We start from the raw sequence: 24,929 nt of genomic DNA, 5'->3' as shown, positions 1-24,929 counted from the left end.
TTCCTCACACTATATATAAAAATTAATTCAAATGAATCAAAGACCTAAATGTGAAAGCTAAAAGTATAAAATTTGGAGAAGAAAACATAGATGTAAATCTTTGTTAATCAGTCAGGACCAATAGGAGATGATAGATAAACAACCAGATAGACTAACAGACCGATCAATCAACAGAGATAGATAAACAGATGATGTATGGATACATACATACATACACACATACATAGACAGACACAGCATAGAGACTGACTTATTTTAAGAAACTTGCTCAACTGACTGTGGGGATCTGGAAAGTCTGAAATGTGTAGGACAGACTGGCAGGCTGGAAATTGAGGCAGGACTTGATGCAGAATTTATTCTCCACCAGGAAACCTCAGGTGTTTCTCTTAAGGCCTTCAACTGATTGGAGGAGCCTACTCGCATTATTGAGAGCAGTCTCCTTTACTTAAAGCCAGCTGATTGTAGACATTGTCTGTATCTGCGTCTACATCTATAAAGTATTTTAACAGGTATCCTAGATTAATGTCTGATTAAATAACTGGTTACTACAGCCTAGCCAAGTTGACAACATAAAACTAGCCATCATAATGACTTTGGACTAAGCAATGATTACTTAGATGTACCAAGGTACAAGCAACCAAAGAAAAAAATAGAAAAATTGGACTGCATAAAAATTAAAAACTTTTGTGCATCAAAGAATACTGTCAAGAAAGTAAAAAGACAACACAAAGAATGGGTTGCAAACCAGGTATCTGATAAGGGTCTACTACCCAGAATATATAACATTTCTTACATCTCAACAATAAAACAACAAAGGACACAATTTTAACAAGAGGCAAAGGACTTGAATAGACATTTCTCTAAAGAAAATAAACAAATAGCCAACAATCTTGTAAAAAGAGGCTTAGCATCATTAGTGATTAGTAAAAACCACAACGAAATACCACTTCATACCCATTAGCATTGCTAGAATCAAAAACAGTAAGTGTTGACAAGGACGTGGAGAAATCCGAACCCTCACACTCTGCTGGTAGAGATGTAAAATGACACCACTTCAGAAAACACCCAGGCAGTTCTTCAAATGATTAAACACGGCTACCATATGACTCAGCAATTCTACTCCTAGGTGTCACCCCAAGAGAAATGAAAACATATGTCCATGCAAAAGCTTATACACAAAAAATTAATTTAAAAACAAAATAAAACAAAATCTTCAATCCAGGCTAGAACACAATTATTTAGAAAGTGAGCTGATAGCAAAGTTCTGGAAGTCACTGTGGGGTTTTTATTTGCCTTTTACTCTTTGTTCAGAGACAATTCAGAAAACTAGTATATTTGGGAACAACAGGTAATTTTCAGTGACTAAAATATTTTCTGACATGAAGGTGACTCATGATATCACTACTCCCCATCTGTGACTCTAGCAAGATACACCTTCAACATAGCTGACTCTTGACAAGTAGCTGAGTTCTTCCTTGCCCAGGGAACACATCTAAACGCATTGGTAATCGAGTACTAAGAACCATCATTATTACATGAGAAATGATTCTCAAAAGAAATGGTCTCAAAATTAGAGAACAGTCATATTCATCCGTGAGTGTGGACAGGAAGACCACAAATAAAATAACAATACAACCTCAGAAAGAGAAATGTCTGTAGTGCTTGGAATGTTTTAAGAGGCATTCCACCTAACCCCACATTATGTGTTGAAAAGTTCAGAACTAGAGAGAAAGAAATTAAAATAAAGATCATCCAAGGGGTGCTTGAATGGCTCAGTCAGTTGAGCATCTGACTTCAGCTCAGCTCCTGATCTCAAGGAGGCTCATGAGTTCAAGCCTTGTGTAGGGCTCTGCACTGGATAGCTCAGAGCCTGGAGCCTGCTTCAGATTCTGTCTCCCTCTTTCTCTGCCCCTCCTCAGCTCATGCTCTGTCTCTCTGTCCCTCTCAAAGATAAACATTAAAAAATAATAATAGTAACTTAAAGTTCTTAAACCTACTAGAAAGAAATCTCCTTTGTTTTGCAAAAACAAAAATCTGGGGTGGAATCACCCCTACACCACCACCCCCAAACACATACAAACACACATGCTTTGACAGTCTGCAGAGCTCAAGTATGGGGCTGGAGAAGAACACCAGAGGAACTAACAGCAGAGAGCCAGAAAAGTAAGCAAGAAGGGAGAATTCAGAAAGAGAATCAGCACACTCTGTAGTGTGCTCCTCTGTAGAGAGCAAGAGAATGAGCTTAAGCACCCAAACATAGTTTACATTTCCTATTCAATAGTGTCTGCTATATGCTAAAGACACTTCCGTTACTTTTCCCCAAATTACTGTATATTAGACCCTTTGGTACTGAAAGTTTGGTCCACCAATGAAAGGACATGAGTGGGAGTTAAGAAATACTGAACCTTAGGCCCTATCTCAAAGGTACTGAATTAAACTCTGTATTTTGTTAACAACCCCCCCCCCCCCAAATGCCATTAGAATCTGAGTTTTGGTCTAACACTACTAAATTAAATCCTTTCCAGACTGCACACTATATGCAAATAAAACTATTATTCTGCGTGCCCCCACAGGACCAGCAAGACTTAACACATTGTAAAGCATTCTATGATACTTAGAGCACACACTGTAAATGACTGAAAAAATCAATGAACTTGGCTCTGAAAACATCTCAGAACTTCCCTACTCCAACTTCCTTTTCATGGGTGAGGAAACTACTCCAGAACATGTAGGCTGTCTAAAGGCTATGTTATTTTTAAATGATAATACAACCCTTTAACAATTCACAGGTTGTCAAACACCAGGATGAGCAAACCAGTATTTAGGTATGGTTTCTATTCTCTTTAAAGGATATGCTATCAAAGATAATATACATAGGTGTTCAAGAACCTTAGGAGTCCCAAGGATAGGTGCTTTCTATGAACGTCTCCCAAATGACAACACTTCACCACTTCTCTTGGTATTTGCCACTAGACAAGTTGCCTATTTGCCAATCGCTAAGCCCTAGTAGATTGTAACCATAAGACACTGTGTGACACTCACCACTGTATACATGCCGGGTGGACTGTAGGAACCTAATACACTTCTGTTGAATTAATGAATATAACTAACCAAATAAAATCAACTGATCAAAATCAGACAACTGTTACTGGTAAAGCCAGTATTAAAAGCCAGTCTTTTAACACCTAGCAGGGGAATTAGGAGCAAATATTAACCCACATTTTAACTTTGCTTGATAAAAACCAATTGAATAATCATTTACTAAGGTTCTAACCTTTCCAGGATTACATTATATATAACCGCAGAAGGCAAGGTTTAGTAAGAGGAAAGCCCTACTCTTGAGATTTGCTTCAACACACCACATGACATTTACTACAAGTAGACTTTTCTGCAGGGGGTAGGTGGAGTCCACAACTCAAGGGACTTCACTGTGATTATATTCACAAGTGAAGATGATTAGTGGAAGAGGTAAATTCGAAATATAGTTTCCTTTTCCTTTAATCCCATTCCTTAGCACATACATAGGTTTTATGGTAGGTTGCATATATGAAATTTTCTACTGCAATGCAGTCGAAATAGTGGGGCTTTCAGCCCAAGTTATGCAAGCTTTCTTTTGAGCTACAGGTAAGTTTACCTCTTTCCAACGGATGTCATCATGGAGACCTGTTGCTGGGGCCGAAGCAACTGTGCCCATCCAGAGGTGGATCCACCAGGCCTACTACACCCAAATGCAGAAGAGGGAAGTGTTAGGGGTGCCAGGCATGCCTGACTCTTGGTTTCAGCTGAGGTTATGATCTAGCAGTTTCATGCGTTCGAGCCCCGAGTCGGTCTCTGCACTGGCAGCATGGAGCCTGCTTGGCATTCTCTCTCTCTCTCCCTCTCTCTCTGCCCCTTCCCCCACTCGCCCTGTCTCTGTCTCTCTCAAAATAATTAAACTAAAATAAAATTAAAAATAAACTCATCCAGAATGCACAAGCAGGTTAAGTGAAGTCTACATAACCTCATATAACATCTTGAAAAATCAGCCCACACTTTACATAGTAGAGACTTGATGCAAATGCATATTTTAACATCATTTAAGATTTAAGGCTCTTAGATTAATAACATTATTAAATTCTAGCTAGCATTTATTGATCACTCTATATCAGACTGTAATTAAAACATTCATATTATTTCATGAAACCACAACTCTGGGTAAACATGGACTTTACAGAAGAAACTGAAGGTGGTTAAAGAGGCCGACTGGCCCAAAGTCATAGGGCATATGGCAAAATGGTATTTGCCCCAGGACTTGTACTAGCTTCCTCTCTACTGTTCTTTGTTATCAATATTACTATTCTGTTCCCCTTAGAACCTTATTGCTAATGGGCACTTAGGCTCTCTCCATGCAGATGTGATCATTCACTCAAAAACCAATAGTTGACCATAATTTAAATGTATGTATCACCTCAATATTATCATCTGTATCTATGTACTTAGTAAGTAGCATTTCACAAGGACTTAACACAGGGAAGTCTTGAAAGTAACTTCCCTAATGTGTTTGGTAAACAGAACTCAATAAAGTTTTCATCATATAAAAAGTTACCTCATTTCTGGCAGTCATGATTCCAACAATTTGTAATCCAAATAAATAATTCTAACATTTCTTTGCAGCCCAATTCATTTGTTTTCAAAAGGTGGTATTTTTAATGATCTTAAGTATCTCAAATAAGAAAACATCCAATTCTTTATTTTTAGTTTCAAAAAATATACTTTGGAGGTATGTCATTTAAAACTCAAATAATTTAATTATTAGAATAGATTTATAAATAACTTTACACATTTATTATTGTGATGATCATGACCACCATATTTGGATGCTTAGACATCAAGCCTCAGAAGTAAAGCCAAAAACCTCAACACATGAGGACAAAGGAGGACAACAGTGATAGGTTGAGAAAAAGACCTACAAATCAGAGTGGTAAAGAAGTTAGGAGAGGATTCAGGTGAAGGAAACAGGATTACAAACATTAACAGAGGTGATAAACAAAGGGCACGTGGTAGGAAGGAGGCCATAACAAGTGGTTCAAGCTGGTGAAGCAAACTCCCAAGAGTATTCTTCAAATTCATGGTTAGTTTTGACGTCAAAGGAAGAAGATGGAAGGGATCACAACCAAGATGATGGGGAAAACTGAAAGTGCCTAAAGGAGCTGAAAGGAAACACCCAGTCAACAAGACAGAACAGAATTGGTCACAAGAAGAACAAACGTGACCATAGACTGTGAAAAGGAAGATTCCCCAGAGAATGATGGTAGAGTAGTCAAAACAGAAAGGGAGGGGCCTCTTTTAACTGCAGTCTATATTCTAAACCAATAAACATATTCAGCACCCCTTACAACTGAGCTTGGGGATCGCACCATTTAGCTTGAAGACACCTTGATTAAAATGTGTTACCCTAAATTAAAATGTTATCAATATATCAAGTTATCTATCATCACCGATCATAAATAATTTTCCTTCCTATGCAGGACCACACTGACAGCAAAGTGAATATCACTCTAATACTTCATAATCAAAGGTTTAAGACAAATGTGGGTCTCAAAGTACACTCAGGAGTTTTAGTTCTTTTCAAACTGTCTGGCTAATAGAAAAGAATAATAGACTTAATACAGAACTGTATTTACATCAAATGAAGGTCAGATCACATAGCAAGGATGTTTCTGTGGCAATCTGGCAAGAGAAAAAAAGGTAAGAAAATTTGAGGTCGAGCAGCACACCACAGTATAGACATGGAAGAAAGAAGAAAACAGAAAAGAAAAAAAGACAGAAAAAGGCAAGAGATAACACCAATATATACATTTCAAGCAGATTAAATAAAACATCCTCAATTCTAAATTATTTTACATTTTAATTACTCTGTAGTTGTATGCAATTTACTTTATAATTTTATAAAGGCCCAAGAGCATATACAACATTTGCATTAGTACAGTTTTATGCATTAAACAATGTTTTAACAAAAATAATTCAAAACAATGCTGAGTCCACAAGTATTATTTTTCTCCTTAAAGAAGTCCATACATTACTAAAAACTAAGAAACCCAGGCAACTAAGTATTTTACTTTTCTTGTGTACTCCATTATTTTCACTTGAGTATTGCAATTATTGAAGAAGTCTATTTGCCCACTTTATCTAGATTTTTTAAATTATAGCAATAGAAAGATAATTTATGATAACAGATATAATCTGGACATCTGACAATCATTATTACTTACTTGGCTTGAAAAGGAGTAAAACGATACATTTGTCTTTGTCAGTTATCAACTGTGAAGAAAATCTACTTTCGTTCCTCTATTAAAGTAAAGGCTGCTAAACCACAAAGGCTGCAAAATACCACCCTGTAATAAAGCATTTATAATTACCATACTTGTTGATTGTAACTAATTTTACTACAATATGAGGATATCCTGTTAAAACCTCACTTCACATTACATTGTAAATTTTCCAGATTACCTTGTTATCTAATGTTTTAAAACAAGGCAATTAATTATATGGCATGAAAAATATACACTCAAGTGTTAATAGTGATTCCTTATAATTTTTGAAAAAAATATTTTTAAAAATTACTCAACTACTGCACTGAACAACTAAAAGCGTTTACTCTCAACTCAATAATTTGCCTCTTTACTGACCACAGGTTTCTCATTACTATTGGGATTCTTAGTGTCGACTGTTAGCCTTCCTTTGGGGGCAGAATATTAACTTCACTTTTGCAGAATTTCTTGGCTGCCAAAACTTCTAGATACACTTACGTAGCTAATTATTGAACAAGGACAAGACAAAGTAATTCACAGAAGTCTACTTTTGGCAGATGGATCGCGGCACAAACCTTACATGGTATTTGGTCAGTTACTCACTTCACAGAAAAATGATTACTGAAATCTAAGTTAAGAAAGTGAGATCTATCTGGCTTTCATCATTGATTTCCTAAATGAACTGGCCAAAAAAACTTGTGGGTTGTTCTTACAGACTATATGTAAAATGAGATGAAACAGACCCTTAGGAATTTTTTTTTTTTTTTTTTTTTTTTTTTTTTTTTTTTTTTGGTGAGAATATCCTACTAAGGATGTAAACACCATGGCAACCTCTTCCTAGCCAATTATTATTTTTTTAATCATGTACTCACCCCAGGAGTTTCCAAAACTCCCTTATTTCACAAAACGATGGTTCTGACGTCACTTTCTGTATCATCAAATACCTTCAAAATTTTCTCTTCAGAAAATGCTCATGGTGTATCTTTTATTTTCAACGCTCCACTATAATTTTAAAATAACATTTTCAGTGTGAACTATGGTAAGATCTCCATCCACTCTTTGTAACTTCTATAAGACATACTATAACTTTAGCATAAAAGATACTTTATTTCCATACATTTCCTGCTTTTTAGTAAACAAGGTACTGGGTGGGAATTAACAGCTAATGCTCTTACCAATTCTGTAATACACTGCATCCATTCCTTTTTATGTTTCTATTTTATATTCAAAATACATATACTGTCCAGAATTGTGAAAATTGGAAATTTTGTGAAAATAACCAAAAATCAATCAAGTTGGTACTGGAAAATTATATTGATAGTTATCAGAAAAGTAAAATCAGTGCCTTTCAGATCCTCCCCAGCAATAAATGATACTATGATTCTACACATCTAAAAAATATACTTCTAAAAAGAAATCAGGGGAAAAATAACCTTAAATACCTCCCAAATCCCATTATTCATGACTTTATCATTAGTACCTATAGTCTTTAAAATGCACGTAAGAACATAGTCATGTGCTCACTAAAAACGTTAACATCGTTCTGACCAAAGTAATTCCATCATGCACCTACCAGAACCACCCAAAGCCATACACACCAAATCTATTAAGGATAATGTACTAATAGTTTCCATCTGCCTCCTCGAAATTCAATACAATATTAATTTTACATATATTTATCAATAATATTTTTCAGTGGGAAATATTTAAATCAATGAATTGGCATTAAGTTATCCAGACTAATTAACCATATGTAGTGAAACTAATATACTCTCCAAGCACTCAAACTGAAGTGATAAATTCTTTTAAAAGGATAATCTGAAATTATAAATTTCTTATGTATTACACCCAGAAGACTCAAATACTACTGACTATCCTTACAAATGTTTGTGTCAAAATTCTGAAAACCCCTAATAAATGCCATTACTTTGAAATATTAGTAAAATGTTACAATCAGCAATTCTGAAAACTAGTAATTAAAACCATTAAAGCAGAACACTGACCTAACAGGACAAGAATTTTATTTTTGTAATCTTTATTAATATATGATCATCCCCCTAGGGTCACAACTGCTAGCCTTTTAAACAAGTTTCAAAGGCAATTTTACAGTTCATTTAATACCACACATTCCTACAACCCTAGCCACTTTAGAAAACAAAGGAAAAATTGCTTCAAAAATGCAGCCTTAGAAATGTTACTGTAATTAAGAGCAGCTCTACATTAGCTCCTTCCATAATCAACCAGTGTGTCTTAGATTGCCATGTATATCTTGATTGTGACATGCAAAATGGGTTCTGCTTTGGGAACTGGCTAATTGGCATGCAGATCTCTGCAGAGATCCACAGTCCCAAAGACAAAACAGAGTATGAAATAAACATTCTAGGGCTGACTCACACAACATATACTTGAGAGAAGAAACCCTTCACAATAGTGGATATGGGAAAAGGGAAAAGGACAAGTGACCAAGTACTCAGACTCTCAGCCCACCACTATATAAATTATTTAACAGCATTCAAATGATTATTAGTCCCCATGTGTGACAAGACACATTCTCAAAGTGGAAAAGGAGTTAAACTGATTCAGACCATTGCCAATGGTCTTGCATATGATGCCACTGTAATTCAAGTTCATCTTCAACCATTTAAAATTTTTAAGAATGTATTCCAAGGTAAGAATTCATTTCAAACCTACTTTAATAAATTAGACATGCACTAATTTGTGTGTATATATTTTCTATCTGTCATTTGAAAGCATTTTAAACCTCTTTTGATAATGAAAAAGAATAGCCATGTTGAAATTAGTAACTTTAGACAAACTGTCACTGACTTTTATGTATTATTGATCAAGAAAAAGTAGCCCAGATCTTTAACTTTGAATGAACTGATAAAAACATGTCAGGACACCTTTGAGAAATTCGTCCTTGCTACCTGACCACCTTTCTATTTTCTGCAGTGAATTCATAAGAAGGGAGTATTTTTAACAAAGTAGTATACCCAGTGCTTTGAAATGAAAAAGTGACCTAAAGCCTATTTCGGTAAAGGCAGAACACAAATGAACTTTCAGGTCAAAATTAGCGTCTGCCAAAGTGGAGATTAAGTGAAACTGGATACAATTAATCCCAATTAGTAAGTATTAAAAGCACTAGGGGAAGACATGTCACAGAAAACTCAAGAATTAAAAATGGAATGTGTACTTGGATCATCTGTAGTCTATAATTCTATAAGAATTGCTAGAATTCAAACATTTTTAAATAATATTTCTGGTAAACTCAAATTCAAAATATAATTAATACCCAGGATTCCTCCTTCTCCAAAGAAGAAATTAAACTAATTCGGTAATTTGTTCTCTGAGATACTCTGCAAATTCCAATTCACAAGAAGTATACAAAATAGAGTAATAATAAAAGGTGTTTATAGATGAATAGCTACAATAATTCCAATTTTTGCTACCTCAGCAAGGTACTGTACATATACCACATCAATATAATAGAAATGGCACGGTTTCTGAGGACACGTTCCACATTTTATTTACATTTTAAGACTAACTTTAATCTCAAAATCACATATCCATACACCTATTTCCTTTTTTTTGTTGATTTCACTTAAATGCATGGTTTGTCAAACAAAGACTGTAAACAAATATTTACCATGTCTGTTACATGTAACACACAGGAACGGCTTTTAACAGATACTCATCGGCCTCCCCCACGACATTTTTTTATCATAAATACAGGTATCAAAACAATCCTGAACATATTTTTGATACTACTAGTAGTCAGCACCCACACCGCTTCAAAAATTAACACAATTTGTGACAAGATTCATTGTACCTGCTACTTTAGACAATTTCAACTTGAAGCTCTTTCGCTAAGCAAGATGGATAAAGCATGCCATTTGTTTTTCCTTCTTGAGATTTTTTTACTTTTCAGAAACACACATGCTTCCACAGCATCTGACTCTTCTCTCCATGCTTTCATCTTGTAAACCTGAATTCTATTTTGAGTACTCCAGGTTTATGCTTAAATGACAGTGCCTTAACAAGAGAAAAAAAATGGTGCTGCATTTTTCCTCCTGTAAGCTGAAAACATAATGGTGTACATATATTAAATATATTCTTACAAATGTCCAGGTCATGTTTACCAGCTGGAATTCTTTTACTTAATGTGTGGGTATTTTGCATTGTGATATTTAATCAAGACATTAACATGAGTAGAAGGCTGTTGATTTAAGACAAGTTTGAGATCCACTAAAATTAATTGTTGTATGTTTGTCCTTCTGGTGGCTGTGGAAGCTTCATATTTTCTTTGGACATCATTAGACGTCTTAGCTCTTGAAGTACAACTTTAATGCTATATGAGTTTTGCCATTTTGCTAACACTGGTATGCTCCGTGCATCCACCTGAAATGGGGGGAAAAGAGCAAAATTAACTACAAAATTTAAAGTACTATGGCACCGACTTACTGTACATACTTCAATAAGAAGTGCTGTTAAAATTCATAGCCTGGCTCTACTTTCACAAAAGAAACACTATGACACTACAAGTTCATAATACAGGAAAAATAATCCTTTTGTAACAGGTATTTCCTAAAAATTTGTCTTTTTTGTGTGTATGCTTTTTTATATCTTACACTAAACATGTAGTGAACTTTGGACAACAGACATAAACAAATGTTACATTAAATAACTACACTGTAAACACAGTTGCCAAATCCTTCTTGATGAGACAACATCTGAAGGTTCCTCTCCATTTCCAATGCCACTACCCAGAATCTGGGTAATTATCTCCACTGGAATTTAGAAAAGAGCTGTTAAACTGATCTCTGCTTTTGGATTTTTCTTATCAATGTCTTCTCTGTACGATACTAAATTAACCTTCCACTGTAGAAGCCTGACAGAATGGGGCTGGAGCAACTTCAAAGCCTTATTCCCAGGTAACTGACATCACATGACCTGGCTGGCCATTCCCCGGAAAACCCCACTCACAGGCATGTTTGTTTTTGTTTTTGTTTTTTTTTTTTAAGTTTATTTATTTATTTTGAGAGAAACAGAGACAGCATGAGTGGGAGAGGGGCAGAGAGACAGGGGATATGAATCCCAAATGGGCTCCATGCTGTCAGCAGAGAGCCTGACATGGGGCTTGAACTCAGGAGACCATGAGATCACGACCTGAGCCGAAACCAAGAGTCGGATGCTTAACTGACTGAGCCGCCCAGGGGCCCCTCAGGGTTTTTTCTTTATCTGACCTCAAAAGTCACCTACTGAGTACTGCATATTCCTCCTCCCACCCACATCCACACCTACCCCAGGCATTTTTCAAAAATAATCAGTGTCAATTGTTTTAACATCTCTGCTGCCTGGGGAGACAATAACAGGTCAAACAGGAAGGTGTTCAAAATATTTCAGAGGAATGATTGGGAAATGAGATGTCCACAGGGGCTTTGAAAAGTTCCAACATATGCCTGTGAATCTAGAAGACCACACATGTACAGAATTGTACAAAGGCTCAACAGAAGAATTGATATGCTCTCACCTGTGGCTGACCTTGAGCAACACATAATAAAGATTACAAAGTAGGATTTATCCCAGAACTGTAAGTTGGCTCAGGATTTTAAAAAGCCAGTCAACATAATATACGATATTAACAGAATAGAGAACAAAAATCATAATTATTTCAATAAGCATAAGAAAGCATCTGATAAAAATCCAACAACTTTTCTGATAAAAAACACTCAACAAACCAGGAACAGAAGGGAACTTCCTCAACTTCATAAAGGGCATCTCTAAAAACCTCTAGTTAACATATTTAATCATCACTGCTACTCAAGATTGTACTGGAGGTTTCAGCCAGGCAATCAAGCAAGAAAATGAAATGAGACATCAGATTGAAAAGAATGACTAATCTTGTCATGATGACATGATGTCATGTCATACAAGATGACATGATCTTGTATACAGAAAATCCTAAGGTATCCATTAAAGAAACTAGTAGAGCTAATAAACAAATACAGCAAAGCTACAGGATACATGATCAATTTGTAAAACCATGTTTGTAGGGGCACCTGGGTGACTCAATCGGTTGAGTGTCCAACTCTTGATTTAGGCTCAGATCATGATCTCAGGGTCAGGGGATCAAGCCCACACCAGCTCCATGCTGAGTCTGGAACCTGCTTGAGATTCTCCCTCAGCCCCTCTTCCCCAGTCTCTCTCTCTTTTTAAAATAAAAAATAAATCAATTAATTAAAAAAAAACCCATGTATGTATACTTGCAATAAACAATCTGGAAATAAAATTAAGACAACGATGCCATTTATAATTGGGTAAGAATAAAATACATAGGTATAAATTTAACAAAAGAAGTGTAAGACTCATATAACGAAAACTGTAATTTACTGTTAAAAAAAATCAAAGACCTAAATAAATGGAAAGACATCCCCCATACATGGATCAGAAGACCTAATATTACTAAGATGACAATACTCTTTAATGTAGTCTACAGATTTAATAAAGGCCCTATCAAAATTTCAACTACATGAGGTTTTTTTGTTTGTTTGTTTTGTGTTTTTGTAGAAATGAACAAGATTATTCTAAAATTCATGTGGAAATGTAAGGAACCCAGAATAGCTAAAACAAAAACAATAACAAAGTTTTTCCAATGTTAAAACTTACTACCAAGGCAGTTATCAAAAAGGGTGGTGCTTACTTACATAAGGATGAACATCACATCAATGGAATACAATGGAGAGCAGAAAAGTCAAGTAATCTTTTGACAAGAGTGCCAGGAATACATATACAATGGGAAAAGGATAGCCTCCTCAATAAATGGTGTTGGGACAAATAGATATCGACAAGCAAATGAATGAAGTTGAGCCCTTAACTCACATCACACACAAAAATGAACTCATACACATAAATTAAGAGCTAAACCTATTTAAAAAAAAAAAAAACCTCTTAGAAGAAAACAGGAGTAAATCTTCATTACATTGGATTTGGTAATGATTTATTTAATATCTACTGCCAAAAACACATTCAACAAAAAGATAAATTGGCTACATCAAAACTTAAAATTCTGAATTGCAAAACATAACCATCAAGAAAGCATAGACAATCCACAGAATGAGAGAAAATACTTACAAATCATATATTTCATAAGGGGCTCTCATTCTGTATATAAAGAACTCATACAACTCAGTAATAAAAGGCCAAATATCTCTCAATTAAAATGTGAACAAAAGCATATTTGTGGCAGACAGCTGTTACAAACTGTGTTCTCCCCAAATTCATACGTTGAAACTCTAAGACCATAGGGATGATATTAGGAGCTGAGATCTTTGGGAAGTAATTAGGTTTAGACGACATCATAAGGGTAGAGCTCCATGATGGGATTAGTGTCCTTTTTAAGAAGAGAAAAACTAGAGCTTGCTCTCTCCTTCAAGAAAGGGACAGTAAGATGTTAGTCATCTACAATTCAGCATGAAGGTCCTCACCTTCACGAACCCAACCTTGCTGACATACTGATCTCAGGTTTCTCGGCCTCCAGAACTGTGAGAAATAAATTTCTGTTATTGAAACCACCCAGTCTATGGTATTTTTGTTATGTCAACCCAACCAGACTTTATGACTTGCTTTATGAAGAGAATGTTGGGATGTTTATTTCCGATATTAAATTACAAAAATACAGTGATTTCACCTTGCTCTTTCTTGCTTTCACTCACTTGCTTCACAGACAGAAGTCAGCTGCCATGTTCCAAACTGCTCTGTTCCACCCTGGCAAGGAACTGAGGGTGGTGTCTGGGAAACAGTATGCAAGAAACTGAGGCCCTCAGTACAAAAACCCAAAAAGAAATGAATCCTGCCAACAACCACATAAGTGAGGTTAAACTGGATGCTTCCTTAGTTGATCTTCACATGAGACCATGGCACAGGCTGACATCTTGATTGCAACCCTGGGAGAGTCCCTGAGCCATAGGACACAGCAAAGCTGTACCTACATTCTTAGCCCACAGAAACTATGAGATAATTAATCTTTGTTGTTTTAAACCACTTTAATTAAAAAAAAAAAAAAAAAAGGGCCCTGAATAGACATTTCTCCAAAGAAGATACGCAAATTACCAATAAATATGTGAAAAGATGCTCAACATCATTAGCTTAATCCAGGAATTGCAAATCAAAACCACAATGAAATACCACTCCACGCCCACTTTGGATGGCTATAATCAAAAAGACACAGTAACAGGTGTTGACAAGGATGTGGAAAAGTTGAAACCCACACACACTGTTGGAAAGAATGCAAAATGTTATGTCCATTTTGAAAACCAGTCTGGGAGAAGGGCCAACACGGCGGAACAGGAACAGCATGGAAGGTTTTTTTAAATCTCTCATCCCCGAAATGCAGGCAGATCAACACTAAACACCTAGAAAACTGATTTGAGGATTAACACAACAATCTGCACAACCTGAACGACAGAACTCGGCAGGAACATGGCACAGAGAGGTAAACTGGGAGAGAGACAAGACGTGGAGGGCAGAGAGCTGTTTTTGCTTGCAGAGAGAGGAAGGAGACAGGGGAGAGAGTACAGGAAAAGCACTCCTCCCCCAGCAAAGCAGCTGGAGAGAAAAAGGAAGAGTGGAAACAGCCACAGGGACTGAACAAAAAAGGAAGAAAGGAGAAAGAAGAGAGTTTAAATTCCATTAAGACACTATAAACAGGGGGGGTGGTGTAGAGTCTGAAATTCCACAGATTGATACCTGGCAGTGCTCTGGTGGGAAAGGCAAATCCCTGGGAGCAGAAAGCAAGGTCCTCGGGGTCCTCAGGGTCCTCGGGCCACATGGAGGGAGACATTTCCCCTGCTGGGAGGGCATTTGGTGGAGGCAGTGTGCCCCCCACCTCCAACCCACCACAGGCAAAGGTCCCAGCAGACCCTGAAGAACAGCCACATTCACTGGTGTTGGAGCGACGATGTTAAGGGTGAAGCCTGGCACCAGATGTGTGTTGTGATTTGCCATAATCCCTGAAACGCTGCTGCTACACAATCACACTACTTCTGGGGTGGACTGGCGCGCTGCCACAGTCTCTGGGCACCGGCAGCAACACAGTCTTGCGAACATTCCTGGGGGCGGGCTGGCACCCAGCCACATCTCCATGAGACCCTCCCCTAGACAGTCAGAACAGGTAAAAGCTACAGTCTCTCAGAAGTGAAGGGTTGGGAAACACAGGCGCACCTGAGATACAACTCAGGAGGAAGGTGCCACCTGGCAGCCTGAAAGCTTGGTCACAGACAGTGTAAAAGCAAAGAGTGGATGGAAGCAAGAAACAAAGGAGGGGTGCTTGATTGCCAGTCGGGGAGACCACAGAGCTCTGATACTAGAGCATGGGTAGCTAGGTGACACCATTTTTGTCCGTCCCATGCAGGCACATACATGCCTATACATGCCACAAAAATCAATGCAGTGAGCTAAGCAGTGCCACCTAGTGGAAAATGGAGCTGTTACACTAAGCCCCACCCAACTGGGACAACCTCGCTCTTGAGGACCACAAGTCCCTCCACTGCTTGGCTTACACACTATAAAGTGCTTCACAGTTTAACTTCCAGGGGAAACTAGATGTAATTTCAATCATATTTGATTCTGTTCACTGGGTCATCATTCAATTTTTTTTTTCCTTTTCTTATTCTTGGGCATAGAGAGAGAAAAAATTTACTTGTATTTTCCATTTTTATTAAAATATTTTTCTTTAATTTCTATCCACTGTATTTTTCACTGTTCTGTAAAATCTTTACAATCTATTTACTTTCATCATTTCATTTTATTCTATTTTATTGTATTCATTTTTTCAAATTTTCAAACGTTTTCCTTTTTTCTTTTCCCTTTTCTTATCTTTCCCTTTTTCCTCTAATCTATCAAATTTCTTTCAACAACCAGAACAAAACACGTCTAGGATCTAGCATCATTTATTTTATTTTTTTGTGTTGTTTTAATTTTTTTTTTTACTTTATTAATTCCTTTTCTTTCTTCAAAAGGACAAAATGAAGGAATTCACCCCAAAAGAAAGAACAGGAAAATGATCGCCAGGGATGTAATCAACACAGATACAAGCAAGACGTCTGACTCAGAATTTAGAATCATGATAATAAGAATACTACCTGGGGTTGAAAACAGATTAGAATCCGTTTCTGTGGAGATAAAAGAAATAAAACCTAGTCAGGATGAAATAAAAAATGTTGCAACTGAGCTGCAATCTTGAATGGATACCACGGCAGCAAGGATGGATGAGGCAGAGCAGTGAATAAGCGATAAAGGACAAACTTACAGAGCATAATGAAGCAGAAAAAAAGAGGGAGACTAAGGCAAAAGAGCATGATATAAGAATTAAGAGAACTCACTCATTACAAAGGACTAACATCAGAATCATAGGGACCCCAGAAGATGAAGACAGAGAGAAAAGGGTAGATGGGTTTTGTAACCAAATCATAGCAGAAAACTTTCCTAACCCGGGGAAAGATACAGACATGAAAATCCAGGAAGCACAGAGAACTCCCATTAGATCCAATAAAAACGGACCATCAACAATCATAGTCAAATTCACAAAATAGGCATGGAAAAAATCGTGAAAACAGCAAGGGAAAGAGTTCATAACCTACAAGGCAAGACAGATCAGGTTTGCAGCAGACCTATCCACAGAAACATGGCAGGGCAGAAAGGAGTGGCAAGATATATTCAATGTGCTGAATCGGAAAAAAAATGCAGCCAAGAATTCTTTATACAGCAAGACTGTCATTCAAAATAGAAGTAGGGATTAAAAGTTTCCCAAACAAAAATTAAAGGAGCTCATGACAACTAAACCAGCCCTGCGAAAATTTTAAGGAGGACTCTCTGAGGGGAGAAAAGATGAAAAAGAGAAAAAGAAAAAAACCCAAAAGACCAAAAGCAACAAAGACTAGAAAGGACCAGAACACACCACCAGAAATTCCAATTCTACAGGCAACATAATGGCAATAAATTCATATCTTTCAGTACTCACTCTAAACGCCAATTGACTAAACACTCCAATCAAAACACATAGGGTAACAGAATGGATAAAAAAATAAGATCCATCTATATGTGGTTTACAAGAGACCCATTTTATTTTATTTATTTTTTTAATTTATTTATTATTTATTATTTATTTATTATTGAGAGAGAGAGAGACAAGCGACACATTTTAGACCTATGACACCTTTAGATTGAAAACAAGGGGATGGAGAAGCATCTATCATGCTAATGGTCGCCAGAAGAAAATCAGAGTCTCTATACTTATTTCAGACAATCTAGATTTTAAAATAAAGACTGTAACAAGGGATGAAGAGCATTATATGATAATTAAGGCATCTATCCACCAAGAAGATCTAACAATTATAAACATTTATGCTCCAAACATGGAGGCACTCAAATATATAAATTAATTAGTCACAAACACAAACTCATGGATAATAATACCATAATAGTAGGAGACATCAACACCCCACATACAGCAATGGGCAGATCATCTAAACAGAAAATGAACATTGAAACAATGGCTTTGAATGACACACTGGACCAGATGGACTTAACAGATTTATACAGAACATTTCATCCTAAAGCAGCAGAAAATACATTCTTCTCCATTGCACATGGAACATTCTACAAAATAGATCATACTGGGACATAAATCGGCCTTCAACAATTACAAAAAGATCAAGATCATACTGTGCGTATTTTCAGACCACAACACTACGAAACTTGGTATCAACCACAAAAAAAATTTGGAAAGATAACAAATACTTGAAGACTAAAGACCATCCTACTAAAGAATGAAGTTAACCAAAAAGTTAAAGAGGAAATTAAAAAGCACATGGAAGCCAATGAAAATGATAACAACACAGCCCAAAACCTCTGGGACACAGCAAAGGCGGTCATAAGAGATAAGTATATAGCAATCCAGGCTTTCCTAAAGAAGGAACAAAGGTCTCAGATATACAACCTAACCCTATACCGTAAAGAGCTGGAAAAAGAACAGCAAATAAAACCCAAAACCAGCAGAATACAGGAAATAATAAAGATTAGAGAAGAAAGCAATGCTATTGACACAAAAAAACAGTATAACAGATCAGTGAAACCAGAAGCTGGTTCTTTGAAAGAATTAACAAAATTGATAAACCCCGGGTGAGTCTGATCAAAAAGAAAAAGGAAAGGACCCAAATAAATAAAAACAAGATTGAAAGAGGAGAGATCACAACGAACATGGCAGAAACACAAACAATAAGAGATTATGAGCAATTATATGCAAATAAATAGGCAATCAGGAAGAAATAGACAAATTCATAAAAACATATAAACTACCAAAACTAAAATAGGAAGAAATAGAAAATCTGAACAGACCCATAACCAGTAAAGAAATTGAATTAGTAATCAATCTCCCCAAAAAGCAAGATTCAGGGGCGACTGGCTACCAGGGGAATTCTACCAAACATTTAAAGAAGAGTTAACACCTATTCATTTAAAGCTGTTCAGAAAAAAAAAAGGAAAACTTCCAAACTCATTCTATGAAGCCAGCAGTACCTTGATTCCAAAACCGAAGACCTCAACAAGATATTAGCCAACGGTATCCACCAATACGTTAAAAAAAATTATTCACCACGACCAAGTGGGATTTATACCTGGGATTCAGAGCTGGCTCAGTATCTGCAAATCAATCAATGTGATACATCATATTAATAAAAGAAAGGATAAGAACACATAAACCTCTCAATAAACGCAGAGAAAGCATTTAACAAAATACAGCATCCTTTCTTGATAAAAACCCTTAAGGAAGTACGGAGAGAAGGATCATACCTCGAGATCATAAAAGCCATATATGAAAGACCCAGTGCTAATATCATCCTCAATGGGGAAAAACTGAGAGCTTTCCCCCTAAGGTCAGGAACAAGACAGGGATGTCCACTCTCACCAATGTTATTCAATATAGTATCCAAAGTATTAGCCTCAGCAATCAGACAACACAAAAGAATAAAAGACATCCAAATCAGCCAGGAGGAGGTCAAACTTTCACTCTTCACAGATGACATGATACTCTATATGGAAAACCCAAAAGATTCCACCAAAAAACTGCTACAACTGATCCATGAATTCAGCAACATCACAGGATATAAAATCAATGCACAGAAATCGATGGCATTCCTATACATCAAAAATGAAGCAACAGAAAGGGAAATCAAGGATTCGATCCCATTTACAATTGCACCAAAACCATAAAATACATAGGAATGAATCTAACCAAAGAGGTGAAAACTCTATACACTGAAAATTATAGAAAGCTTATGAAACAAACTGAAGAAGACATGAAAAAAGGAAAAATATTCCACGCTCCTGGATTGGAAGAACAAATATATGTAAAATGTTAATACTACCCAAAGCAATCTACATATTCAATTCAATCCCTATCAAATAATACCAGCATTCTTCACAGAGCTAGAACAAACAATCCTAAAACTTGTATGGAACCAGAAAAAACACCCAAATAGCCAAAGCAATCTTGAAAAAGAAAACCGAAGCTGGAGGCATCACAATCCTGGGCTTCACAATGTATTACAAAGCTGTAATCATCAAGACAGTATGGTTCTGGCACAAAAACAGATACTCAGATCCATGGAACATAAGAGAAAACTCAGAAATGGGCCAAGAAACGTATGGCCAACTAATCTCTGACAAAGCAGGAACAAATATCCAATGGAATAAAGTCTCTTCAGCAAATGGTGCTTAGAAAACTGGCCAGCAACATGAAGAAAAATGAACCTGGACCACTTTCTTATACCATACACAAAAAGTCAAAATGGATGAAGGACCTAAACATAAGACAGGAAGCCATCAAAATCCTCAAGGAGAAAGCAGGCAAAAACCTCTCTGACCTTGGCCGCAGCAACTTCTTACTCAACATAGTTCCAGAGGCAACACGTCTAAAAGGCATCCAATGGAATGGGAGAAGATATTTGCAAATGACATATCAGATAAAAGGTTAGTATCCAAAATCTGTAAAGAACTTTATCAAACTCAATACCCAGAAAACAACCCAGTGAAGAAATGGGCAAAAGACACGAATAGGCATTCTCCAAAGATATCCAGATGGCCAACCAACACATGAAAAAATGTTCAACATCACTCATCATCAGGGAAATACAAATCAAAACCATAATGAGATATCACCTCACACCAATCAGAATGGCCAACATTAACAAGTCAGGCAACAACAGATGCTGGCGAGGATGGAGAAAGAGGATCTCTTCTGCGCTGCTGGTGGCAACGCAGACTGGTGCAGCCACTCTGGGAAACAGTATGGAGGTTCTTCCAAAAATTAAAAATAGAACTACCCTACAACCCAGCAATTGCAGTACTCGTTATTTATCCAAGGGATACAGGTACACTGTTTCAAAGGGGCACACGCACCCAAATGTATACATAGCAGCACTATCAACAATACCCAAAGTATGGAAAGAGCCCAAATGTCCATCAACAGATGAATGGATAAAGAAGATGTGGGGTGTGTGTGTGTGTGTGTGTGTGTACATATGTGTACGTATGTATGTGTGTGTGTATATATATATATATATGTATGTGTATATACATATATGTATAGGTATGTATGTATATATACACACATACATACAATGGAGTATTATTCAGCAATCAAAAAGAATGAAATCTTGCTATCTGCAACTACATGGATGGAACTAGATGGTATTATGCTAAGCGCAATTAGTCAGAGAAAGACAAGTATCATATGACTTCACTCATATGAAGAAATTTAAGATAGAAAACAGATGAACATAAGGGAAGGGAAGCAAAAATATAAGAACAGGGAGGGGGATAAAACATAGGAGACTCTTAAATATAGAGAACAAACACAGGGTTGCTGGAGGGGTTGTGGGAAGGGGATGCGCTAAATGTATAAGGGGCATTAAGGAATCTACTCCTTGAAATCATTGTTGCACTATATGCTAATTTGGATGTAAATTTAAAAATTAATTAATTAACTTTTAAAAGAAGAAAGAAAGAAACACAGTCTGGCCATACCTCAAAAAGTTAAACACAGAGCCACCATATGACCCAGCAATTACAATCCTAGGTATACATCCAATAGAAATGAAAGTTTTAACCATACAACCTTGTACACAAATTTTTGCTGCAGCATTATTCATGACAGCCAAAAGTAGAAAAACCCAAATGTCTATCAGGTGATGAATGGATTAACAAAATGTATAGACAGATTTATATAATGGAATTATTATTCAGCAATAAAATGTTATAAAAGCTATAAAAAGTTATAGAGTACTGATACATGCTATAATATGGATGAACCTTGAAAACATGTTAAGTGAAAGAAGCTAGTTGCCAAAAAACACATATTATGATTTCATTTATATGAAAAGTCCAGAATAGGCAAATCTATAAAGACAGGAAGATTAATGGTTGTTTAGGGTATGGGACGGTGGAATAGGAAGTGACAACCAATGGGTAGGGGGTTTCCTTTGAGAGGGACAAAAATATTCTAAAACTCGACTGTGGTAATGGGTCCACAACCCAATGAAAACTAAAACACCACTTAATTATATACACTTTGAATGAACTGTATGGTATGCAAATTATATCACAATAAACTGCTTAAAATAGAAGACAAAAATAATTTTTAAATAATTCTCTTACAAGTAACTGAAGCAATAAGAAGAATGTTATAACGTTAAGATGTACTTAAAGGGCTTCCTCTAATGATTTAACTTCAGCAGTAGCAAGCCCCTTAGCCTGTTTTAAATAGACTCCACTAGCAAATAAGAGTTTTCAAGTGGAGAGAATACCAAGCTTTTTCCAAAGCAGAAACAAACACTTCTAGCTGTAAAGTTACATGATAGTTAAATAAGCATAAGCGATTGCAACTCCTGTGAAATACCAACAGGGTACGTACACACACACACACACACACACAATGGGGAAAAGAAGATGAAGAAGAGAGAGGAGGAAGAAAAGAACATGGGAAAATAAATACCATGTCAGAACAAATCTGCATCTTATCATTCTATAATATACAATAACTTCCAAAACTTGAGACTTCACAGCATAAAGCACTACAATTTGTGCTTTCCTGTGCTAACCACCCGTAAGGAATAATTTTACCTTGTTGTATTACATAAATATAAACCAAAATTACTAAAGCAACACTCAAAATTCATCAGGTACTTAACCTCAAAATGATATAAAATTATTCTGGCACATGACCAACGGTCAGTGTGAGGTTCTGGGCATCTATTTACTAGTTATGAAAGTAGTATTTTAAATTCTTAAATATCCATCAAGAGAAAAACTGATGTCCAGTGTAGTCACCCTATTTCTAACCTTCTATACACAACCTATGCTCTAATAATTAAAATCATTATTTCTTTTCCTTTTCAAATCCCCATCCCAGGTTGGCCATATGAAGCATTGGTGAGAACGTACGATCACAGGATACTGCTAGACACAGCTAGCAGGACAGACGCAGATACAATTCTGCGAAGAGTAGCTGGCAATTTTCAATCAAGTTGAAGGCAAGCCCTACACTTCAGCACACATTCCACTTCTAGGTGGATGTCCTGGAGCAGTGCTATGTTCCATGGAATGACGCCAGGCCTTGAGCTAATTTTTTACTGGTCCACCACAAGACAGACACAGAAATGTGTTTCAAGATTTCTATGGTAATTTGACAGAGAAATTCTTGTTTAAAAAACCTGAGCTTATACAGTAAAACCTTGGCTTTTGAGCCTAAATCGTTCCGGAAACATGCTTGTAATCCAAAGCAATTGTCTATCAAAGCAAAGTTCCCATAAGAAATAATGGAAACTCAGATGATTCATTCCACAATCTAAAAATATTCACATAAAAATGATTACACCAATATACTATGAAATAATAAAGAAAATACAAAATATAAATGAAAATAAACAAATTAACCTGCACTTACCTTTGAAAACCTTCATGGCTGATGTGAGGGAGACAAGAGAGGAGGGTTACTGTGTAGGACAACTTTCACTATCACTAACTGATGTTGACTATAGTACAGTATTAATAAACTCTTATCATTTACTGTATTTAATGTAACTGGCAAAAAGGCAGCAGAGGAAAGGGTCTGTATCTGCAGGCAGCCTGACCTAGAATGAAGCAACGCATTCCTAAGCTTACTCTTGTCTGGAAAAGCAAAGGACTGTCCACAGGTGCTAAAGTGACAAAAAGACACTAGTGCCAATTGTGGGCACCTTCCAACATTCTGAAAAATCACTGATTTCTGCCAAACACTGTGGCCTGAGACCAAGCGTCTGAGCATGGGAGATGATCACCCACAATCCCGCAGAGAGAGAGAGAGAGAGAGAGAGAGAGAGAGAGAGAGAGAGAGAGAGAAGAGAAAGAGAGAAAAGAACCATGGCTCAGTGGTGATCATATGATGTTCAATGTCACATAATACTCGTATTGCAAGACATCAATCGTTTATCAGGTTATGATTTATTAGAAACATTTGCTCGTCTTGCAGAACACTTGCAGAACAAGTTACTCACAATCCAAGGTTTTACTGTATTTTCTTTTTTATTTCATTTTCTTAGTAATTTTTATTGTATTTTACACAAGTACTGATCTACAACATATTGGATACCAACAAACCAACCATTAAACACCCAAGTCTTAAGAAACACTGCCCTAGGGTAGAAGAGTACTTATATAAGAATGTCCATTGTAGCAATCTTTTCAGTGAAAACTGAAAACGGCGTAAATGCCCAGCAAGTGAAAAACAGAGTATTAAAAGGAACAATCTAATTTAAATGACTCAACACAGATGAAACTCAAAAATCACTGACGTGATTCCACACAAAAGTAATACAATATAGAGGTATACACACACGTGCATAGTTAAAGCATAACAATCATGCATGGAAATGATAAACATCAAATTCAAGATGAGATTACTTCGGAGGAAAGTAGAAGGGGAAACTGGGGAAAGGAACACAGAGTTAACTACTTATAATGTAGTCTTTCTTTTAAAAAGGCTATTGCAAACAAGACCAAAATGCTAAGATGTGACAAGGGAAAATGGACGATGTTGGTTATATCACTTTTCTAAAATTTGTCTACGTATCAAAAATACTTCTTTTAAAAACACCAAAAATGAAAACAAAGAGAAAAGTAGTAATAAATTTATAGAAACTGCTACAAAGGAAAAGATTATCAGAGTAAAAAAAGGGACAGAATTCAAGAAAAGACTTTTCGAAGAAAGTGACTTTTACACAGAAAAGGGAAGGATCTGTAAGGATTAGCCAGAGTGGGGGAGATGTCCAGACAGGAAGAACAGTGCACTGATCCTGAGGCAAAATGAAAGGCATGCAGGGCAGTGTGGACCCTGTGAGTCCCAATGAACCATGGCAAAAAGCATGCACATTGTGGTTGAAGTCGTTAAAGGATCTTAAAGCACAGAAGTGACATAACACAATTTGTATTTTAGAAAGATCCTTCTGGGATACATGCACCCCAATGTTTATAGCAGCACTATCAACAATACCCAAAGTATGGAAAGAGCCCAAATGTCCCTCGATGGATGAATGGATAAAGAAGATG

The 24,929-nt window shown here is 36.5% G+C and overlaps 1 protein-coding gene across 1 annotated transcript in view; it reads right to left on the bottom strand.

Moving 5' to 3' along the window:
- Positions 1–10,419: 10,419 nt before the first annotated feature.
- Positions 10,420–24,929, bottom strand: part of UBE2V2 (ubiquitin conjugating enzyme E2 V2) — a 44,964-nt gene continuing 30,454 nt past the window's right edge. The window contains exon 4 of the mRNA XM_042972663.1: positions 10,420–10,688. Coding sequence (XP_042828597.1) covers positions 10,542–10,688 — 147 coding nt within the window. The 3' untranslated portion in view covers positions 10,420–10,541. The remainder of the gene's footprint in view (positions 10,689–24,929) is intronic.

Source organism: Panthera tigris, chromosome F2 (genome assembly GCF_018350195.1).
Source record: "Panthera tigris isolate Pti1 chromosome F2, P.tigris_Pti1_mat1.1, whole genome shotgun sequence".
In the NCBI taxonomy this organism is placed as follows: Eukaryota; Metazoa; Chordata; class Mammalia; order Carnivora; family Felidae; genus Panthera; species Panthera tigris.
This window is presented reverse-complemented; position numbering and strand designations above follow the sequence as displayed.